This window comes from Symphalangus syndactylus, chromosome 4, assembly GCF_028878055.3.
Source record: "Symphalangus syndactylus isolate Jambi chromosome 4, NHGRI_mSymSyn1-v2.1_pri, whole genome shotgun sequence".
NCBI lineage: Eukaryota > Metazoa > Chordata > Mammalia > Primates > Hylobatidae > Symphalangus > Symphalangus syndactylus.
In genome coordinates, this window is record NC_072426.2 from 101,499,991 (window position 1) to 101,513,885 (window position 13,895).

At 37.3% G+C, this 13,895-nt stretch overlaps 1 protein-coding gene across 6 annotated transcripts in view; it reads left to right on the forward strand.

The window, feature by feature from the left end:
• Positions 1-13,895, forward strand: part of INTU (inturned planar cell polarity protein) — a 72,686-nt gene that overhangs the window by 34,493 nt on the left and 24,298 nt on the right. For 4 of the 6 annotated variants that reach the window (XM_055275847.2, XM_055275849.2, XM_055275848.2 and 1 more), the window contains exons 6-8: positions 681-770; positions 4,792-4,869; positions 8,040-8,229. In XM_055275847.2, the coding sequence (XP_055131822.1) occupies positions 681-770; positions 4,792-4,869; positions 8,040-8,229 (358 nt within the window). The remainder of the gene's footprint in view (positions 1-680; positions 771-4,791; positions 4,870-8,039; positions 8,230-13,895) is intronic. The other 2 variants (XM_063637518.1, XM_055275850.2) reach the window with 1 other exon arrangement.

A 13,895-nucleotide genomic window follows, 5' to 3' on the forward strand; every position in this document is an offset into this window, starting at 1 on the left:
TCCCTTAAGTGCTGGGATTATAGGTATGATCCACTGCACCCAGTTTTGAAGCTTTCTTTTGGGAAAAAAAATTATATTTAGTCACTTAATGTTAGCAAGAGAATTTCAACTTTTTTTTTTTTCTATAATGGGTCTACTTTTGTTTGGCCTAGAGTTTTCTTTTTTCTTTTTTTGTGATAGAGTCTCACTGTGTCACCTAGGCTGGAGTGCAGTGGCACAATCTTGGCTCACTGCAACCTTCGCCTCCCGGGTTCAAGCACTTCTCGTACCTCAGCCTCCCGAGTAGCTGGGATCACAGGCATGCACCACCCCACTAGGCTATCTTTTGTAATTTTAGTAGAGACAGAGTTTTGCCATGTTGGCCAGGCTGTTCTCGAACTCCTGACCTCAAGAGATCCATCTGCCTTGGTCTCCCAAAGTGCTGGGATCATAGGTGTGAGCCACCACGCCCAGCGTGGCCTACAGTTTTCTGTTTTTTGTTTTTTTTTTAATATGTTGGAGTATATTTTTACTGTCATATAATTCCTTGCGTTTTTTGTGTGACAGATATATGAAAAGAAATCTACTTATTAAGTATGTAGTTCTTAAATCATACCATATGCAATCTTTTGTGAATTATACTTACAATTTTATGACATTTAAAGATACTCTAACCTTATTTTGAATTTATTGTTTCTTAGCTCATCCCTCCTTTTAAATGGAAAACAAATTCATGTGGCTTATTGGAAAGAATCTGACAAGTTGTTGCTAATTGGCCTGCCTGCTGAAGAGTAAGTTGAGGTTTTTGCTTACCTTAAGATCATTTCAAAATAATGTTAACTTTTGTTTTGTTAAAATTATTACATTTTTGTCAAAAGACAAACTCCTTGAACAGTTTTACAGTTTAAAGATCTATTGCACTAGTAAAATAGTTACCTGTGTTCGTTTGGTATGAATAATGCAGAAAGGTGCCATGAAGCCTCAGCTGGGCCAATCAGTAAGGGTGGGGCTGTCAATACACTTGCTTCTTTTGTGGTCAGTAGAGAGGTGGCTGAGAGATGAACTCTGCCTCTGCTTAAATTTTTGACAATATTGTGATTTGGATTTTGCACACTTACAATTTTTTACTGTTGGAGGTTTTGGAGAATTAAGGGTCAGCAGAAGGGTATTTTGCCCTGATGTTGAGCATCTTTGACAAAATAAGGTATATGTAACTCTAAAGTGACTTCTCTAATGGTACATCTTATATTATCATGGTCTCCCTCTTAACTTTTTTGTGAGTATTTTGAAGTATACATTATTTTAATAGTTGGAGGTAAAAGCAGGATTGACATTATAATAAACTGACCTTGTGCTCCAGGGACTGCATTAGGTACTTTACGTTTATTAAATTCTTTTAATCTTCAAAATCACTTCCAGACATACTTAGTGATTATTGGCTCCATTTTACATATGAGGAAAGTAAAATCAAAAGAGGGTTCAGTAACTTGCCAAAGCTCGCATAATCAGCAAGAGGCAGGATTGGAAATTGAATGAGGGTCTGTCTGACTTCTTTCTACAACATTGATTCCCTAATGTCATAGGACATCGAAAACTAAGGGAGAAATAGACTACAAGTATGGAGAATGGCCCTAAAGAGATGGACTTAACTACTATTATAATAGTGTTACGTTCCTGTTCAATGGCTTTTAAAACTTGTAATTTAGACTTTTGCCTACTTTAAAAGGTATTCAGACAACTTTTATTAAGTAATTAAACACACTTTAGTTTTCTCCTTTGGTCTGTAGAATCATAGCATATGGTCTACAAAATAGGAATCAAATATCAAAATAAATACTATAATATGTGATGGATACAACTTCAGAGAATACCAGTTGAGATAAATTTTCTCTTGATGTTGCTTCAAGCTTCCCAAGGAAGAAAAAGATGTACCAGAAAGATGCATTATCTAGCCAATATGAATGTGAATATGACTATTTTTTATTACTAATGAATTTGTTAACCGGATTTCCTTCATTATATAGCAGTGTATTCATTTTTTATTGCTGTGTAACAAATTGTTCCCAAAAACATAGGGGTAATTTAAACTTAAATAGTAAACATTTATTAACAGAAAGGTGTTTTCGTGGTTCAGGAATCCAGGAGTAACCTAGCAGGTAGTTCTGCCTCAAGGTCTTTTCTTGAGGTTACAGTCCAGTGTTGGCCAGGGATGGGCTTATCTGAAGGCTTTAACTGGAGCTGGAGAATCTGCTTCCAAAGTGGCTTACACACATGGCCATTGTCAGTTTCTTGCCACATGGACCTCTCCATGTAGCTGCTTGGGTATCCTCATAACATGTCAACTGGCTTCCTCCAAAGTGGCGAGCCGAAAGACGGAAAGAGGGGGATGCTACAAGACCTTTTATGGCTTAGCCTTAGAAGTGATACACTGCCATTTCCACAATATTTGTCATTTCCACCATTCTGTTTGTTAGAATTGAGTTACTAAGCTCAGCCCACACTCATGGGGAGAGAAATTAAGCCCCACTTCTTGAGGGGAAGAGTATCAAAGAATTTGTGGACCTATTTTACCATCACAAACAGGAATTCCAAAGATGGCTACAGTGAAAAATATCAAAATGATTATGTTTTGAAGGTAACTTTAATTTTGGACAGAAAGAAATATAATCTACCATAAATGTGGGGTTCAAATCTTTTAACATGGGGGGATAATAGCAATGTGACATATACTAGATGAGGGCACTCTTTAACCAGCCACACAAGAGAAAAATATGTGTTTTTCTGTCTAAAATAGGATACTGAACCCTTCTCAGAGACTGTCCTTTGGGTTTGGATTATGAGGAACAAAGGAGTTGTTTAGAAAGTATGGGTCTACAGCCAGGCAGTGGCTCACACCTGTAATCCTAGCACTTTGGGAGGCCAAGGCTGACGGATTGCTTGAGCTCAGGAGTTCAAGACCAGCCTAGGTAACATGGTGAAACCCCATCTCTACAGAAAATACAAAAATTAGCCAGGCATGGTGGCATGCACCTGTAGTCCCAGCTACTTGGGAGGCTGAGGTGGGAGGATTGCTTGGGCCTTGGAGGCAGAGGTTGCAGTTAGCTGTGATGCTGCCACTGTACTCCAGCCTGGGTGACAGAGCAAGACAGTCTCAAAAAAAAAAAGAAAAGAAAAGAAATAAATTATGGGTTTACAAGGATTGGAGAACATCCAGAATGAGATGATTTAGGATGTAGCAGCAGAGTAAAACATGTCTCTTTAAGACTTTTGTAGCAGCCCAAAAGGCAAAAGAGAAGAAAGAAAATACAGTGGTAAGATAAAGGTAGCATAGGCAGTTAGAGGGAGGAAAGGCAGACCTGGATAAGGAACTGAGCAAAGGCTGTTCAACCACACTCTGATGACACCAGCCGAATCAGCTAGGCAGAGACAGTTTCCAGGTGAGGTTGTATCCTGAAGCCAACAAAGGACTGTCACTGCTGAGCTCTGGACCAAGGTTGTGCCACATGAGGGATGCTCTAGCCAATTTCTCAATCTTTATTAATCAGGATGGGGGAAGGGAGGCCATCTTCCCTAAATATTTATGTCATTCCTATTCTAAAGAACTTGGCTTGATAAGTTAGAATTAATTTGAAGATCCCCTTTATTCTTTCCTGAGCTTCCAGTGAAAAATAAGCTTGAGCCATCTCTTTACCCTTCTCTTAAATGCTCACACCAACCCTCTGTTCCAGATTATTTTCCCCCAGATTATTTTCCCTCTTCTATCTCATATCACATAACTAAAAGATAGGTAGTATTATTCTCATTTATTCAAACTTGGAAATAGAGTATTGAGAGATCACGCATAAGCACCTCTTCAGTGTCAACTTACATGTCTTCGTATCACCAACATTTTGCACGTGCTTTGTAATTGAACTCACAGCCCTGGGATTTTCTCCTCATCAATCTCAGTGCCACAGACTGCGTGTTTCCCTCCTCACCTCTATGCCTTTTATAAGCAGGGTGAGAAAAGTGCTGTCCCACAGAATTTAGGGTGGGGCACATGATCGAGGGACATGTGTTTTCAGATGGGAAGATCACATTCCCGTGATGGCTGCAGTGAATAGTGGAAACCTAACCAGGAGGACAGTGTGGGGTAGTGGGAGAATAACTTTGGGTCTAAGAAGATGAGTGCTCACCGGCAGGCTCTACTCCCTTTCTACCCTTGCAGAAATTATGTAATTTCTTGGACTTCTGTTTACTCATTTGTATAATGGGAATAATAAGAGCTGCCTTATAAAATTCTTACAAGGCTTCAATGAGAAAATATAAGTCCATTTCTTTATTTCCTTTCTCCTACTTTCTTCCTATTCTCCATTTCAATTAAGAGTGTGTCTTTGTCACAGGATTTGGAGGCCCAGTTGATATGTGGGTAATACTAAAAAGTGTCAAGAATTTAGCATTTCTTTTTATGGGCCCAGGTCTTGTAAAAACTAGTTTATTTGCATTAATTTTATTTAATCCTCAGAATCAATCTGAGAAGGGCTTGGTGACTATTGGCCTCATTTTACAGATGAAGAAACTGAACTTTAGAGAGAGTTACATGATTTACAAATAAATGGTATTATAAAATCCCTGTTAGATTCATGCTGGAACTAAATCTAGAATAAAGTGATCAATGGTCATCGAAAGCGACCGTTTTATACAGCTTTACTCAGAGTTGACACACATACTTTTCACATTCCGTATGTATAAAATTCAAGGATGATCTGCTTCTTTTAGATAAATGTCATTTGATTATGTTGTAAATTAATACGTGTAATTTTTCTTTTTTAGAGTTCCTCTTCCTCGGCTAAGGAACATGATAGAAAATGTCATCCAAACCTTAAAATTTATGTATGGTTCTTTAGATAGGTAAGTACTTCTTCAAATTGAATCTCAAGTTTTAATTATGTGATTCTAAGTCGCCTTTTGCATTTAAGACCATTTCTTGCTTGACAGGTTAGTTGTCTCCTTTTCTCCTCCTCTTCCTCCTCCTCCTTCTTCCTTCTCCTCCTCTTCCTTCCCCCTTTCTCTTTCCTTATTCCTCCACCTCCTTCTTTTTCTCCTTCCTTTTCTTATTTTCTCCTTTTTTATTATTGGCTTTTATGTTACAACAGTAGACAGTTTTTCATTTGATTCATTTCCTTTTTTTTTTTCCTTTTTGGTCTCATATATGACTTTAGTGAAATTTCTAAGTGAATTAGTAATATAACCACAACTGTGTCCTGATTTGATATATTTCTGTAGGGGCAAATGTAAGAGTATTTCTTCATAACAGATACAGACAAGAGAAAGACTTAAAATACATTTTTATGTTTTTCTTTGCTTATAAGACCATCAAATTCACCATCCTGAAATATGCTTCTTTCTCAAAAAAATTACTTTAGTAAAAAATTTATGCACTATTATTTAAAAAGACATACAGTAGAGACGGTATTGACTGGTTTTGTTTGTGTCCTTCCATATATTTTCTATACAATAAAAATATACATATTCCCTTTTTAATAAAAATATGCTGTTATGCATATTTTTCTGCTTCTTGCTTTTTTAACCTTCTTGATTGGAAGGCAGAAATTTGAGGTAACATTTAACATTTGAGCACATGAAATTGGGTATGGGAAATCGATTTTTCTCTTAGTGACTTTTGTTCTTGTATTGCTGAGGGCTAAAATGGTATCTTTATGTTTAAAGCCTTAGGAGTATATCAATACAAAAATCTAAAGACAGTTTATACATTTTTCCAAACCATAGTGATATCAGCTCTCTGTTTATCTATAGTGGATCTTTGTTCTCATTGTTCTCACAGTATCATGAAGGAATTTTCTGTGATTGTGTCATCTGGGAAAATTATCTAGTTTGCAGTGTTCTCTAGAGGAACCGCTGAGGAGGTACATCCCTGTCAAACCTGATTGCTTACCAACATTTTCCAAATGAGTGAGCTACAAAGAGCTGGGCATCCATAAATAGTGCTTTTACCTTTTACTAATAAGGAAATTTTTAACCAATGAAGAGTAAGAATGTGGTTATGAACTGCCTGTTTAAGTTTACTCAACAGAAGCAAACTTTGCCATATTTTGCCCTAATTGAAGCTTTCTGTTTTCATAAAACCAGAGATTATCAAAGATTAAATTTTTGCAATGAGTTTCATACATGAAAATAGTCCATTGGAGTTGTCCTACAAATTCCATTAGAGTAGACTGGGGACAGAGGGACTTAATTTCTCTTTCATCTTGAAATTTATCTTCCATTGATAGTGGAAGTATCTTTTTGATGGCAGCAAATTTAACTCTTTTCTACTTCAAGTGAGAATTTAAAGAGCAAACTACAATAATAAATGTGAAGATCCATTGAGTTCTTAAAACCAAGAAGCACAGTGAATCCAGGATGTTATTAATAGACATTTTGTAATAATTTTTTATAACAACTTTTTTTCTGATTATGAAAGATATTAAGGGCCAACTGTGAAAAATTACAAAAAGACCAAAAAGTGTAGAGACTTAATTATCTTTTTAAAGTTGTGAGCTGGTTAATTCTCTATGAGCCACAGAAAACTGACTATATACTAACAGTTTAATGTTGTGACCAAATTAAAGCTATAACAATTTCCTTCACCATTCCCAGCTAATTCATCAGCAAGTCGTGATCAGTCTGTCTTCAAAATCTCCAATCTGTCCATTTCTCTTTATCTTTACTATTGCCCTGTCCAGCCACTGCTATCTCTCACACACTACAGTAGCCTCCTAACTGGTCTCCTTCCCTTCATTCTTGCCACTTGAACTAATTTTCATATAGCAATTAGCATGATCTTTCTACATTATTATCTGGCTCCTACCTACCCCTCGGACTTGAGATATCAAACCACGCGTGCCTCCTCTGCACTGTATTGCAAACACCCTGGCAAAGCTTTTCCCTAGCCCAGGGCTTTTGTACTTTTTCTTCTTGCTGGATATTTCTGACATTGGAATATCAGCTCAAATGCCCTTTCTCAGAGATTCTTCTCTAGCCATTCAGCCTAAAATAGCCAACCTGTCACACCACTCATTCACATTGTGCTATTTTCTGCATAGTCCTTTATAGGAATTCATGTTTTTTACCGTTTGTTCATTTGCTGTCTTTCTGCATTAGAACATAAGCTTCATGGGAGCTCATTGTCTTTTGTCTTGATATTTTTACTGCCATACCTCCAGCAATGAGAATAGTGCCTGGAATGTAGTAGTCACTCAAATATTTGTTGGATGAATCAGCAAATATTATTTTGATATGCCAATACCATATGTACCTGCTATTTTGTCATTCAGTGAGCTGTTCCAATAAATGCTTGCAGTCAATGCTGTGTTACTTTTATATGGCTAAAACCAAGTATTTCGGTTTTTTCTGTCATTTTGTTTTTTGAGTTCTTTGATGTTATACCTTCAGTAGTAAAGAGGGGAGGAAATAACGTATGCTTATTATGTACTTACTGTTTACCAGTAAATAATAAGCATAATAAGAACTTATGCTTGTTATGTTCTAGGCATTCTTCATGTGAGCTAGATTGTATTAACCCTATTTTTACAGAGTTGGAAACCAAAGTTAGAGAAAGGTTAGGTGATTTGCCTGTGATAGCTACCTAGAAAGAGCTGTGATAAGCCAGATCTGTTCTATTGCAAAGTCCAAAGTCTCTTTATCATTCCACGTTGCCTGAAAGATTTCAGGAGTTATAAATGGTGAAAAGATAGTCAGAGGTAAAAACAACCTACATTTTTTACAAAAAGGGTACTTCAGCCCTTTCTGTTATAAATATGTCACTTGTGTTAGCCCTGTGGTTCTTCCACAGAGCCATCTGCTCGACACACTTGAGAGTAGGTTTTAGGGTAAAAAGTATGGACAGGGTGAATTCCTTTACACAATCCGTCAGTAACATTCTAGCTATTCTATTGAAGGAAGAGAGGAGTGAGGAAGATAGCCTATGTAGTTGGGAAAGATCCAGTTCCCTTAGGAGCACACAAAAAATGACCACCATTTCCATATGTTGTTCTAACTTACAGCTCTTATTTCTCCAGTGCCTTTTGCCAGATTGAGAATGTTCCTCGTTTGGATCATTTTTTTAACTTGTTCTTTCAAAGAGCACTTCAGCCTGCGAAACTGCATTCCGGTGCCAGTCCCAGTGCTCAGCAGTACGATGCTTCCAGTGCAGTACTTTTAGACAACCTCCCTGGAGTCCGGTGGCTCACACTTCCACTGGAAATCAAGGTAATCTTAGGTATTATAAAGAAGAACCAGAACCAGTTGCCTTATTATAATCTTGTATCTTCTCTTTTTTTCATAGACTTTTTGTTATTTTTGGAATTACGGTTAAAAGTTAAAGAGGCAATTGGTTGACAAAGTAGGAGGTCTAGTGCAATAAACCCAGAAAGAGAAATTATTCTTTATAAGTAGAAATTAGCTCTTTCCTCTTACTTTTAAATTTAAGCTTTGTCCAAGCTGGGACTACTTTTCAGAAATCGTAATTAAATGGTGTGTCTTACTTTGGAATTTTGTGACTTTGATTTTATAATGTAAGGTTATCAAGTTAGAATTATGTTTCTGTACAACAAAAAAAGTGGATGACATGATTGACTAACAGTATTCTCAGTTAAAATACAAAGTCCACTCTACCAAAATCTTTTTTTACATGAACATAAGTGATTAGCTTTTGGCTTATCCCATGTATCGCATACCAATAGTAAGACTGTATGACGGTTAAGAATTATCAATATGATTTTAGTTATATCTGTAAACCTAGAATAACTTTATTATTGAATGATTGACAAGATTATTTCAGACATTTTCATCAATGTAGATCACCATATCATCTATTTAGTTACAGCATTTGTATTAGTATTAAATGAGGCATTATGCCATAGCCACTTCTCTGCTCATGAAGAAACCTAGGCTATGTTACAGAAGAAACCTAATTCAAGTTCCTACTCTTCATAAGACTCTACAATGTATGATTAAATAAATGCCTTTTTGACAGCTTAATAGTTATTTAAATTGATGTATCAATCACTTTGCTCAGTTTCCTCATTTGTAAAATGGAGGAAATAATAGTCCGTACTTCATGGAAGAGTTATGAGTTATTACATGTGAAGTATTTAGAATTGTGCCTGGCACATTGTAGTTGTAGTTATGGGAGCATTATCATACAATTACTATTTGAAAGGAGATGAGGTGTTAGAGCATGTTCAAAAGATGCTTTGCTTTCTGGTATTTTTTTTGTCCTTAGCTCTATCAACTGCCTGGTCTTTTGATATTTCAAGACAATAATTACCTTTTCTTTCTTTCTCTTTCTTTCTTTCTTTCTTTCTTTCTTTCTTTCTTTCTTTCTTTCTTTCTTTCTTTCTTTTTCTTTTCTTTCTTTCTTTCTTTTTTTTTTGAGACAGGGTTTCGCTTTGTCACCCCAGCTGGAGTGGGAGTGCAGTGGCGTGATCATAGCTCACTGCAGCCTCCACATCCCAGGCTCAGGTGATCTTCCCACCTCAGCCTCTCAAGTAGCTGGGACTACACGTGCACACCACCATGCCTAGCTAATTTTTGTATTTTTAGTAGAGACCAGGTTTCTCCATGTTTGCCAGGCTGGTCTCGAACTCCTGAGCTCAAGCAGTCTACCCGCCTCAGTCTCCTAGAGTGCTAGATTACAGGCATGAGCCATGGCACCTGGCCTACCATTTTCTTAAATTGTATAAAAAACTAAAAAGTACGAGATATATAATTCTACCTAATGTTTTCATAAGAATATATGAGCATTGGCTGGGCATGGTGGCTCATGCCTGTAATCCTCATGCTTTGGGAGACTGAGGCGGGAGGATCACTTGAGGCCAAGAGTTCAAGACCAGCCTGGACAACATAGGGAGACTCTGTCTCCACAAAAACTTTAAACATTAGCAGAGCATGTTGGCACATACCTGTATTCCAGCTACTCAGTAAGCTGAGGTGGGAGGATTACTTGAGCCCAGGAGTTGGGCTCCCCACTCAATCACAGTTGCGGTGAGCTATGATTCCACCACTGTACTACAGTGGGGCCACAGAGTGAGACCCTATCTCAGGAAAGGAAAGGAAAAGGAAAAAGAAGAGGGAAAAGGGAAGAGAAAAGGAAAAAGGAAAGGAAAGGAGAAAGAAAGGAGAAAGGAAAGGGGGAGGGAAGAGGGAAGGGAAGGGAAGGATATAAGTGTTCAATATAGATAGAAACATAGAAAGTAACTAGATAACTTTACCTTTAAAAGAGAAAGACCCTGGTTCCAAAGACTGTCTCATGCCCATTCTGGGGTTTTTTATCCTCAGTCACAGGGCCCATGCCCACTTCATGAGTCAGAAGGTACCATCTTGTGAGGCCTGCCATTCTACCTGGCCATTACCTAGGTTCTTGCCCCTGTGTCAGAATTTCTTCATTAAAGAAACCTCTTCCCTCAAAATATGTAGTCCCTTTTTTCTGTGATAATAGAGGTACTTAATGTTTTAGGGGCAGTGTGTTTTGAATTTAGATACATTAAGATTAAATATTATCTTCCCTCGAAGAAGTTTAAGATGTTCTAAAATATTGTCTATTTGGGGCTTACAGATTCCACGTGAAGGCTACCTCTTTTTCATGGAGATTTTTGTTAATTTAGCATATATTTCATTAAAAGATTTATATGGTTTTCTTTATTTCACCCTAAAAGAATATCAAATTAAGAAATCACATTTTCTTAATCCAGTCTATCTTTGTTGGACATTTGGGTTGGTTCCAAGTCTTTGCTATTGTGAATAGTACCGCAGTAAACATACGTGTGCATGTGTCTTTATAGCAGCATGATTTATAGTCCTTTGGGTATATACCCAGTAATGGGATGGCTGGGTCAAATGGTATTTCTAGTTCTAGATCCCTGAGGAATCGCCACACTGACTTCCACAATGGCTGAACTAGTTTACAGTCCCACCAACAGTGTAAAAGTGTTCCTATTTCTCCACATTCTCTCCAGCACCTGTTGTTTCCTGACTTTTTAATGATGGCCATTCTAACTGGTGTGAGATGGTATCTCATTATGGTTTTGATTTGCATTTCTCTGATGGCCAGTAATGATGAGCATTTTTTCATGTGTCTTTTGGCTGCATAAATGTCTTCTTTTGAGTGTCTGTTCATGTCCTTCGCCCACTTTTTGATGGGGTTGCTTTTTCTTGTAAATTTGTTTGAGTTCACTGTAGATTCTGGATATTAGCCCTTTGTCAGATGAGTAGGTTGTGAAAATTTTCTCCCGTTTTGTAGGTTGCCTGTTCACTCTGATGGTAGTTTCTTTTGCTGTGCAGAAGCTCTTTAGTTTAATGACATCCCATTTGTCAATTTTGGCTTTTGTTGCCATTGCTTTTGGTGTTTTAGACATGAAGTCCTTGCCCATGCCTATGTCCTGAATGGTAATGCCTAGAAAATGTGGCACATATACACCATGGAATACTATGCAGCCATAAAAAATGATGAGTTCATGTCCTTTGTAGGGACATGGGTGAAACTGGAAATCATCATTCTCAGTAAACTATTGCAAGGACAAAAAACCAAACACCGCATGTTCTCACTCATAGGTGGGAATTGAACAATGAGAACACATGGACACAGGAAGGGGAACATCACACTCCGGGGACTGTTGTGGGGTGGGGGGAGGGGGGAGGGATAGCATTAGGAGATACAACTAATGCTAAATGATGAGTTAATGGGTGCAGCACACCAACATGGCACATGGATACATATGTAACAAACCTGCACATTGTGCACATATACCCTAAAACTTAAAGTACAATTAAAAAAAAAAAAAAAGAAATCACTGTGTGAATTCTGGTATATAGTTTTAATTCATTGCCTTAAACCATAGCTATTGCTTATCTTGCCAATGCTTTGGCTGCTTTTATCCTTGTTACATCTAACACTACTGTGTGGAGATCAGTGTTCATTGGGCCGGTTGCTCTAGTCTGTGCCATGCTTTGCAGAATCCAGAAAAACCTCTAGATGTTCACAGTCAAGTTGAGCAGGTGAAATTAATACACAGGAAACAGTGAGGATCTGGCTTAGATGTTTTCTACATTTTGTAGTCCAGTTAGGAGATTAAGAACAATACTTTTGGGAAGAGAGTTAGATACCTTCTGCTAAAGTAGTCTAAAGCTCTATTTGATTAATATAAAATTTGAATAACAATAACATTTGAAGTTTTTTTTTTTATTCTATTGTTTACTGCAGTTTTAGGTTCACAGTAAAATTGAGAGAAAGGTACAGATTTCCCACATACTCCCTTCCCCCATACATTACACATGCATAGCCTCTCCATTATCAACATTCCCCACCACAGGGGTATAGTTGTTATAATTGATGAACCTACATTGACATATCATAATAACCCAAAGTCTATCATTTACAGTAGGGTTCATTCTTGGTGGTGTACATTCTGTGGATTTAGACAGATTATAAATGACATGGATCCATCCTTTTAGAATCATACAGAGTAGTTTCACAGCCCCAGAAATCCTCTGTGTTCTGCCTGTCCCTCTCATCCTTCCCTTTCCATTAACCCCTGGAAACAATTTATCTTTTCACTGCCTCCATCATTTTGCATTTTCCAAATTGTTATATAGTTGTAATCATATGGTATGTAGCCTTTTCAGATTGGCTTCTTTCACTTAGTAATATACATTTTAAGTTCCTCTTTGTCTTTTTACAGCTTGATAGCTCATTTCTTTTTAATGCTGAATAGTATTTCATTGTTCAGATGTACCATAGTTTATTTATCCATTCGCTGAAAATCTTGGTTGCTCCCGCGTTTGGGCAATTAATTCTTGGTCAAATAGCAAGAGAATGTTTAGTTTTGTAAGAAACTACCAAACTGTCTTCCAAAGTGGCTGTATTTTGTATTCCTACCAGCAATGAATAAGGGTTCCTGTTGTTCCATATCCTTGTCAGGACTTAATTTTGTCAGTATTTTGGATTTGGGTCATTCTACTGTGTGTCTAGTTCTGTCTCATTGTTATTTTAATTTGCATTTCCCTGATGACCATATGATGTGGAAAATCTTTTCATGTGCTTATTTGCCTTCTGAATATCTTCTTTGGTGAAGTGTTTGTTAAGGCCATTGGCCCATTTCTTTTTTTAATTCAGTAGGTTTTTGGGGAACAAGTGGTGTCTGGTTACATGAGTAAGTCCATTAGTGGCGATTTCTGCGATTTTGGTCCACCCATCACCCAAGGAGTGTACACTGTACCTAATGTGTAGTCTTTTATCTCTTGCCACCCCCTGCTCTTTCCCTCAAGTTCCCAAAGTCCAATGTATCATTCTTATGCCTTTGCATCCTCATAGCTTAGCTCCCACTTAAGAGTGAGAACATATGATGTTTGGTTTTCCATTCCTGAGTTACTTCACTTAGAATAATAGTCTCCAATTCAATCCAGGTTGCTGCAAATGCCATTATTTTGTTCCTTTTTATGGCTGAGTAGTGTTCCATGGAATATATATATGCCACATTTTCTTTATCCACTCGTTGATTAATGGGCATCTGGTTCCATATTTTTGCAATTGCGAATTGTGCTGCCATAAACGTTTGTGCAAATATCTTATTCATATAATGACTTATTTTCCTCTGAGTAGATACCTACTAGTGGGATTGCTGGATCAATCAGTAGATCTACTTTTAGTTAAGGAATCTCCACAGTGTTTTCCATAGTGGTTGTACTAGTTTACATTCCCACCAACAGTATAAAAGTATTCCCTTTTTGCCCCATCCACACCAACATCTATTTTTTTTTTGTTATGGCCATTGTTGCAGGAGTGAGGTGGTATCACATTGTGGTTTTGATTTGCATTTCTCTGATCATTAGTGATGTTGATCATTTTTACATATGCTGGTTAGCCATTTGTATATCTT